The sequence below is a fragment of the Armigeres subalbatus genome, chromosome 2, assembly GCF_024139115.2.
Source record: "Armigeres subalbatus isolate Guangzhou_Male chromosome 2, GZ_Asu_2, whole genome shotgun sequence".
Classification (NCBI taxonomy): Eukaryota; Metazoa; Arthropoda; class Insecta; order Diptera; family Culicidae; genus Armigeres; species Armigeres subalbatus.
The window spans coordinates 461,202,463-461,212,596 of record NC_085140.1 but is presented as its reverse complement, the minus strand read 5'-3'; the positions used below and the strand labels follow the sequence as shown (position 1 = coordinate 461,212,596).

General features: G+C 31.8%; 1 protein-coding gene across 1 annotated transcript in view; it reads left to right on the top strand.

Annotated features, from left to right (window-relative positions):
* The first annotated feature begins 7,055 nt into the window (after window positions 1-7,055).
* LOC134218326 (neural cell adhesion molecule 2-like) overlaps window positions 7,056-10,134 on the top strand; it is a 58,613-nt gene continuing 55,534 nt past the window's right edge. The window contains exon 1 of the mRNA XM_062697266.1: window positions 7,056-7,607. Coding sequence (XP_062553250.1) covers window positions 7,541-7,607 — 67 coding nt within the window. The 5' untranslated portion in view covers window positions 7,056-7,540. The remainder of the gene's footprint in view (window positions 7,608-10,134) is intronic.

The window sequence follows — 10,134 nt, the reverse complement described above, 5'->3', positions numbered from 1 at the left end:
ATTTTAAGATTTTAAGATTTTAAGATTTTAAGATTTTAAGATTTTAAGATTTTAAGATTTTAAGATTTTAAGATTTTAAGATTTTAAGATTTTAAGATTTTAAGATTTTAAGATTTTAAGATTTTAAGATTTTAAGATTTTAAGATTTTAAGATTTTAAGATTTTAAGATTTTGAATTTTGAATTTTAAGATTTTAAGATTTTTAAGATTTTAAGATTTTAAGATTTTAAGATTTTAATATTCTAAGATTTTAAGATTTTAAGATTTTAATATTCTAAGATTTTAAGATTTTGAGATTTTGAGATTTCAAGATTTTTTAATTTTAAGATTTTAAGATTTTAAGATTTTAAGATTTTAAGATTTTAAGATTTTAAGATTTTAAGATTTTAAGATTTTAAGATTTTAAGATTTTAAGATTTTAAGATTTTAAGATTTTAAGATTTTAAGATTTTAAGATTTTAAGATTTTAAGATTTTAAGATTTTAAGATTTTAAGATTTTAAGATTTTAAGATTTTAAGATTTTAAGATTTTAAGATTTTAAGATTTTAAGATTTTAAGATTTTAAGATTTTAAGATTTTAAGATTTTAAGATTTTAAGATTTTAAGATTTTAAGATTTTAAGATTTTAAGATTTTAAGATTTTAAGATTTTAAGATTTTAAGATTTTAAGATTTTAAGATTTTAAGATTTTAAGATTTTAAGATTTTCAGATTTTAAGATTTTAAGATTTTAGGATTTTAAGATTTTGAGATTTTAAGATTTTAGGAATTAAAGATTTAAAGATTTTAAGATTTTAAGATTTTAAGATTTTAAGATTTTAAGATTTTAAGATTTTAAGATTTTAAGATTTTAAGATTTTAAGATTTTAAGATTTTAAGATTTTAAAATTTAAGATTTTAAGATTTTAAGATTTTAAGATTTTAAGATTTTAAGATATTAAGATTTTAAGATTTTAAGATTTTAAGATTTTAAGATTTTAAGATTTTAAGATTTTAAGATTTTAAGATTTTAAGATTTTAAGATTTTAAGATTTTAAGAAGATTTTAAGAAGATTTTAAGATTTTAAGATTTTAAGATTTTAAGATTTTAAGATTTTAAGATTTTAAGATTTTAAGATTTTAAGATTTTAAGATTTTAAGATTTTAAGATTTTAAGATTTTAAGATTTTAAGATTTTAAGATTTTAAGATTTTAAGATTTTAAGATTTTAAGATTTTAAGATTTTAAGATTTTAAGATTTTAAGATTTTAAGATTTTTAAGATTTTAAGATTTTAAGATTTTAAGATTTTAAGATTTTAAGATTTTAAGATTTTAAGATTTTGAATTTTAAGATTTTAAGATTTTAAGATTTTAAGATTTTAAGATTTTAAGATTTTGAATTTTAAGATTTTAAGATTTTAAGATTTTAAGATTTTAAGATTTTAAGATTTTAAGATTTTAAGATTTTAAGATTTTAAGATTTTAAGATTTTAAGATTTTAAAGATTTTAGATTTTAAGATTTTAAGATTTTAAGATTTTAAGATTTTAAGATTTTTAATTTTTTTTTTAAGATTTTAAGATTTTAAGATTTTAAGATTTTAAGATTTTAAGATTTTAAGATTTTAAGATTTTAAGATTTTGAATTTTAAGATTTTAAGATTTTAAGATTTTGAATTTTAAGATTTAAGATTTTAAGATTTTAAGATTTTAAGATTTTGAATTTTGAATTTTAAGATTTTGAATTTTAAGATTTTAAGATTTTAAGATTTTTAGATTTTTAGATTTTAATTTTGAATTTTAAGATTTTGAATTTTTAAGATTTTAAGATTTTAAGATTTTGGATTTTAAGATTTTAACATTTTAAGATTTTAAGATTTTAAGATTTTAAGATTTTAAGATTTTAAGATTTTAAGATTTTAAGATTTTAAGATTTTAAGATTTTAAGATTTTAAGATTTTAAGATTTTAAGATTTTAAGATTTTAAGATTTTAAGATTTTAAGATTTTAAGATTTTAAGATTTTGAATTTTAAGATTTTAAGATTTTAAGATTTTAAGATTTTAAGATTTTAAGATTTTAAGATTTTAAGATTTTAAGATTTTAAGATTTTAGATTTTAAGATTTTAAGATTTTAAGATTTTAAGATTTTAAGATTTTAAGATTTTAATTTTGATTTTAAGATTTTAAGATTTTAAGATTTTAAGATTTTAAGATTTTAAGATTTTAAGATTTTAAGATTTTAAGATTTTAAGATTTTAAGATTTTAAGATTTTAAGATTTTAAGATTTTAAGATTTTGAATTTAAGATTTTAAGATTTTAAGATTTTAAGATTTTAAGATTTTGAATTTTAAGATTTTAAGATTTTAAGATTTTGAATTTTAAGATTTTAAGATTTTAAGATTTTAAGATTTTAAGATTTTAAGATTTTAAGATTTTAAGATTTTAAGATTTTAAGATTTTAAGATTTTAAGATTTTAAGATTTTAAAGATTTTAAGATTTTAAGATTTTTTGAATTTTAAGATTTTAAGATTTTAAGATTTTAAGATTTTAAGATTTTAAGATTTTAAGATTTTAAGATTTTGAATTTTAAGATTTTAAGATTTTAAGATTTTAAGATTTTGAATTTTGAATTTTAAGATTTTAAGATTTTAAGATTTTAAGATTTTGAATTTTAAGATTTTAAGATTTTGAATTTTAAGATTTTAGGATTTTAAGATTTTAAGATTTTAAGATTTTAAGATTTTAAGATTTTAAGATTTTTGGATTTTAAGATTTTAAGATTTTAAGATTTTAAGATTTTAAGATTTTAAGATTTTAAGATTTTAAGATTTTAAGATTTTAAGATTTTAAGATTTTAAGATTTTAAGATTTTAAGATTTTAAGATTTTAAGATTTTAAGATTTTAAGATTTTATGATTTTAAGATTTTAAGATTTTAAGATTTTAAGATTTTAAGATTTTAAGATTTTAAGATTTTAAGATTTTAAGATTTTAATGTATTACATACGTCTTGTTTTTCCTTGATGACACGACTATAGGATGCTGATCAGGCCGTGACTGCATTCTTCGACTACTCGCATGTTACCATTGCTTAGCAACTACTTCCGTTAATCCCATTCCGCCAGATTGCTCTTGTACCGGACTCCATCAAATAGTAGGTCGAAGCATGATCCTGACAATTTTGTTTTGTAGCAAAAATTGCCTGCAACAAATAATAAATAACTCATTCACCTTCAGTAGGGACACGGCAGGTATTTTCGTCTCGAAACCCAATAAAAGGGATGCTTTTTTGTAAAACTCATACGTACCAAATCGTAAGCTCAGGAGAAACGTTCTGCTATAGTGGGGTTCTAGCAAATGTACGTTGCTTTCATTGGTTTTAGCCCCTACGACGATGGACGGAAATACCTGCCGTGTCCCTACTGGTCGGGGTTTTCATTTCAGTCGATCAAAAATAAAAACTTACCAGCGCCGTTTCATTTATCCTGCTTCCTGCTCCTGGTTGATCTTTTACGGTACTTCATCAGGCATACTCATCCAGAATCCAACCTTGGTAGTTTGGATCTGCAGGAAAGTCTGAAGTCTTATTGGAAAGAGATCGGACACTGGACCGGTTACTCGTGTACGAAGATGAAACTGAAAAACATCCCACAATTATTTATCAGGCGGTCGAAAAAACTATCAGAAACTTACCTGCACAATTTCATTTACAGTGCCAATTCCACATAGGTATCAACGAAGCACTTGCGGCTCCATAGCGTCCTTCTCGTTATTCGTCTTTCTGTAAAAAGATGTGATTCTTTGCGCCGGCTGGGTACAAATAAAACTGCATACTAAACTTACCTACAAGAGATTTTGTCACGGAAACACTGTTTTATATTTCAACCACTTCCTAATGACTTACTTTTGGTTTTGAAAAGCAATTAAACTAATATTATTTGAATAATCATCGTTTTTCGATGCGAGCAGAATGGGATGAAAATTAGACTGACTGCCGGCAGAAGAGCTTGCTTTGTTGACATTTTACAGCGTGCTTTGTGAAGCGATATCACTGATGTTCGTAGTAATATTACGCTGGTTTCGCGTTAATAATCAATTTGGCAGGTAATTTAGCGTTGGATCGACGTAACTGAAAAAATAATTTTCTCGATTGAATGCTGCGTCGAGGAATGCAATAAAGCGTCAATATTGAACAATATTACATAAAAATTGTTATTACGTGCGTTTTTCATGTACGTTCCACGAAAATACGTTGCGGCATATTAATATTTTTTTTGCTGTGCATATCGAATGTCTTCCTCTTGTTGTACATTTCCATGTCTGTCGTTAATCCCTTCCGTATGTCTTTCTCTCGTCGTTGTCTCCCAAAAAAAGTTTGTTTGTCCCGTTACAGATGTAAAAATGCGAGGAATGTCAACTTTGTGAACATCAGCATAGTAATTACTTAAGCACCCTAAAATCCTTTCCTTTCCTACTGTATTATTGTATTCCCTAACCTCGACTAAACCGCGAGTCTTTCGGTTCCCCAAAACTAACACTATGTATAAGAATCAAGAAATGTATTGTTAAACTTGATTTCGGCTCCGTAACGCTTCACGGCAAATGAGCCTTCCAAGTAAACGAAAGATAAAAAAAAAAAATTGATAATATTCACATTTCAAAAATGTTGTGATATTCTGCTGCCGGAAAATCATGAGGCAAAACGCCTTTTAGCTGGCAGCTCCTAGGGAACAAAGCACTACGCGTCGGCGAATCAGCATTCTGGTATGGATATTGCGTGGAGACGCAAGTACATTGTAGGTTAGTGCCACTAGGGCGTTTTGCCTCGCCAAAATGTTAGATGTTTCTTCAAAATGTGGAAATTTTCGGTTTTTCCGACCTTCCCATTCACTATTTTGAAACTTTTTTCGCCTAACCTACATAATTTTAGATCTAGTTTTGTTACGGCCATCTTAATGACGGTAAATATGAAGAAAACCACAAAAGGCGTTTTGCCTCGGGGGGCGTTTTGGGGCCTCTTCCCCATCGCGTTAGATTGTGTTCCTGCTCGGTGTGCAGGAAGCTAGTTTGTTCTGCTTTGTGCGATCGAATCATAGTTAAAATTGTGTTGAAAATGACATGGTCGCATCGCTTTTCAGAGTGAATCTAGATCCAACGATGCCCACCGACTAACTGATAATCCTTCCTGTAGTTTTTGTGGAGACGCAGAGGTAAACACGGTCTTTGAATAGCAACAAACACCTACTAATATTCATTTCTCTTTCCTAATTGACTACAAGGACGTGGCCGGCGCCGTTATTGACTATTTGAATATTTAAGTCACTGAAACTTCCACACTGAGAATGCTTGAACAATCCCAGTCAGTTGATTCTTTGTGCAATTTCGCTGATTCAAACACGGAGTAGCAACCATAGATTTGTGTAGTTAGCAGGGTTCGTAATGCTCACTCAATATCAGGAGCACATGATTTTCCCTCACGAAAGTTTTCGGGGAGAAATCGCTTTTCGGGGGAAAAAAACAGCCTGGAGAGTGATAACAATTTTTGGCTCACTTCGATTGCCGCTAAACGTTAGTTTGCTCTTTTTCTTTCCTATTCGAGTCTTTTCGTGGCATCATAAATGCAATTTGTAGTAGCTTATGTGGAACAAATAACTTAATGCTTTCATACAGATAGCGTGGTGGTGTGGCTAGAGTGAGCGCATCCCCACACCTATTATTGTTACTATTCTGGGTTCGAATCCCGACGCGGCCATACAATTTTGTAATTGTTCTGCGATAATTCTCGCGAAAAGTGAGTGAGAGGTAAAAGTAATGAAACGAAAAAGGATTTTCATCTAATAGGCAAGATTTTCGTTTATCTTCCAATGCTAATTCTAGAGAAAATATTGATGGGTGAAAGATGATCCCTCAACATAAACAACGAAACAAGATTTTCCCTTGGCCCAAAAAACGCTTGCTTTGGTCTCATTGAAATGAAAAGTCGAAACCCAGGTAGTTAGTCAAAGCTAAAAAGCTAAGCTAAGCTTTTCTGTCGTAAAAGAATAGTATTTTGGTCATAAAGGTTCCTCATGAAAAATGCGATGCGACAATTACGACGCTATTCTATCGCTTGGTGACTGCAATTCTGTCGTCGTTGGTATGGAATCGTAAGTGGAACATTGCCTGTAGGAACCCAGCGATAGAATCGCGGTGACCAGCTGTCGCTGTCGCTGCCATTAAATCGTTTAGGTCTGGGGAAGCCTATACTCTGATCTCATAGTCCGATTCGGCCAACTATCTGAAGAAAATAATGGGACAGGATTCTCAGTTGAATGCAAAATACTGCAAGCAAATCGTTTAATAGTAAGTGCCAAAAAATGGGGCAGACTTTTTTATTAGCATAGACAGCGCGGGAGGCCAAGGCCACTCCGGCCTTCGGCTATCATCGAATATTATCGATGTCCCTATTCAAATGAGTTATTTAACTACGCTCTAGCGTGAACAGTTGGATTAAATCCAGTAAACTAACAGGATCTAATGCAGAGAGAAAACAAGAGAAAAAGCTCCGACTATTTTAATTACTGTAACTTCCTTCAGTGGGGCTCAATGTGGCTTAACACAACTATCATAAATGTAGCTTCAAAACAGCCTGGAGAGTGAGTACTACTTAATTGTGTATGACAAGTGCAACAGTTCGTAACGAAGGAAAGTCATTTTATTAAATAATATTTGAACAGATCCTAATCGCTTTTTCGCAGGATATGTTATTTGATGTGATAGTACTTTGTCACTATCATTAAAATCCTCAACCTTCGTACTTCAATTCATGCAACGGAAAAAGACGATTCCAAAACAGTAACCCAATTTCCTAAAATGAACGAGAACTCAATTTTCCCCATCGCATCAGCTGCGGTACGATTTCCACCAAGCAAGCCGGGCGTTCATCGCAGCTCCAACTAGTGCAGCGATGGGGAACACAATGAAAATGGAACCAAGACGCATGAACCTTCGTCCCGGCATGCCACGTTCGTCACATGGACAGGATGCACGGCCCGCTACGACCAAGCAGTCCTACAGTCTCGGTTGGTTGTTCGTTTGGTTCGGTTCGCAGGAGGAAAAGCTGGAAAACTTGGTCTTTTGGCCTCCCATTCATAAGCAACAGTGAACGCGTGGGCAATCGTTGGCACTAGGGTGGTGGTGAATACTAATTTTTATTATTATTTCATCTCATGAACGAATTTGTATTTAATGCAGATTTTATTCAGGGTATGCAAATTCGAGTAATTGAGTGGCAGTATTAGTGATGTTAAATTAGTGCTTGCAGCGCCGGATCGATTATTGAGTTGTAATCCAATTAGGTGAAATATTCCGTGCCGAATGCCTATCTATACAATAGTGGAACCAGTGTTGATACCCATTATACAGGAAGAAAATATAAGCGCATGAAATAAGTGCTGTCTTTTTGTTACAAAACGTGGAACAAGGCAACGACATAATAGTGCTGTAATGAGAAAAATTCAATAGTGTTTTCCCGAAACGAAACGAAACGAGGTGTCGTCGCTCAACCAAAAGGATTATCCATGGCCAACTTGAGGATTACCATGACCCGGATGCATTACGGATTAAATTTCATCATACTGATTATCGGTGAGTGTCCGGAATTTTTGTGCAATGCAGAAGTTTGTACTGACCTGTCTGCGGTGAAGGGCAAATCCAAAAGTGTTGCCCCCACCTCCCACTAATTGGATTTTCAATGGCGTATAACGAAGAAAAACAAAAGCCAACACGCCGGACGAGGAAGAACAAAAAAACTGGTGACAAAAATAAAATCAAGCAGGAAACTCCGCAACTGAATCCGTCTCAAGGTCGCAAAGAAGTGAGAATCGAATGGAAAAGCGTAATTTGAATGTGGACCGTGTTGGGCGTCAGGTCTAACGAGTGCATCCGTGGTGGCATGATGAGCCGTATGAGTTGGAAAGGAATGTGACAATCTTTTGTGCCAGTGATGCGTCTGCCATGGAGTAGAGATTTATGCCGTCTCGTTGGATGTGCACTTGCCGTGCGGCACGCGCGTCACCGGATGGAAGGGCTCACAAAGCCATCATAGGGAGGAGGCGGCGAAGAAGAGTGGAGATTAATTGCACATGAAACCAAACGTTTGTTCGGTCTTTGAGTATTTGGGCACTGACGAAGGATGACGGATCGTAATTTGATGTGACAGAAAATCGTTAGTTTGTTTGAGTCGCGGTAAATTTGACGGAGGAAAAATTAAGAAGTGATGGATTGTCGGTTGCAATAAAGAAATCAAAATCCAAGAAATCAATTTGGTAACGATGGGCAATAGCCGGACAATTCCTATGTTTGATATTGACTGGATCGTATATTCTTGAGTAAAAAGTGAAGACCCTTGATTGTAATTGTAATTGTAATTTTTGTTGGGAACGATAACCGCTTAATTGAAAACTGATTATCCAGATATTCAAAGCTTGGGGAATGTCGCTTCTAAAGTCACGTGGAGGTATCTGGTGTAATAAATTGCATATTATAGTCAATATTATTTGAGTGTAACTTCTTAGATACGTTTTACGACCTCAATAGTAAGGCCGTCTTTGGTGTCTCTTCGTTGTAACGATATCGATAAGCAATAGTACTAACGTCGCTAGAAAATAATTATTTTTATTTTTATTTTATTTAAGTTGGGTTGCTAATACGCTCCACCAGTGCAGTGATCAACTCATTTACACATAAGATGTTTTAGGTTTCCAACACCTTCTCGAGCTGAGATCAAAGTATCTGCCAGAGCTTTGAGTTTGATAATGTCCCCAGCATCGGTATTAATCTTTGGTTTTGTTTATTTTAGTTCATGTTGCAATTTGCCTACTTTTCATTTATTGCAAAGTATTAAAGATTTTTTTTCCAACCTCTACGTATCAGTAGGAGTCTACGTATCGGTAGTTTTGACAATTCTATCAACCATCTCGTGTAGTACCACTACAGTCTTCGAGATCTTATAGCCTTAGAACATAATACAAAACTGTTAAATGCTCCTATCAAATTATACAAACCCATTTCTCTAGGTAATTCAACCGGTAGTACCGAAACCGGTATTACCGGTATTATCAGCCAATTTTGGGAACCGCAAACACCAGTATTAGAGACGGAAAATATCGGTATTTTCGGTATATCAAATTTTGCTGTCAGTATTTTTATATTTTGATCTATACAGTACGGTCCGGTTTGGATATTTCGGGTTGAAAGATAGATGTTGACTGCTTCGCTATCGAAGTGATAAGAGATAGAGCTACATCTCGATTGCTTTATTTGTAGAAAGGAACACAAAAACACTTATATACTAATTAACAATAAAACACACGTTAATACTTCGGAGCGCTATAATAGTAGCATACTTTAGGGGCGGTATACACCACAATTCTTCCCCCTTAAAGAGCCTTCTAAATAAAGTGATTTCAAAAAAAAATATTATTATCTGTTGATTAATTAACTCAAAAATTGTGGTAATAATAATTTCATTATCCATAATTCTGACCAAAAATACACAAAAATATTCGACACAGATTCCAAAAGAAACACATTACAAAACTTGAATATTCTTTATCATCTAACCACTTAAGTTTTTCGAACACGTTTCGCAAATAAGCTTCTACTGCATATCGACATTTTATACATGAATAAAACAAAATATCAGCAGTTACGTAAGGAACTATCGTTTTCAGCCTTTGCTTGAAATGTTAATATCCATTTTAATACCAGCCATTGATTAATGACCGTCTCCATCCTAATCGTTTTGTTCGACTCATAATTCATAGAACTGCACGCCATATTATCTACCTCGTTAATTGTTGCAATCTCTCTTTCCGTATTCGTTGACTTCTGCACTAGTCGGCACCAAACTACAAGCAAATACATTTCTGCAAGATTCATTAACTTAATAAGTTAAACCACAGACAAACAGACACAACACTCGTCAAATTTCCATCGTCCACTGATTTACTGGTCAATTTAAATAATCATTGGTTGGCCAATCGGTCACTAGTGGAGCGCGCAGCGGCTTTGCTCGAGTTTGACATTTGCTCACTACCGCCATCTGGTTCGTGATTTGCCCAACGAACTGAAATAAACAGATGTCGTTAGTGTTTAAATGACGATGAATTTG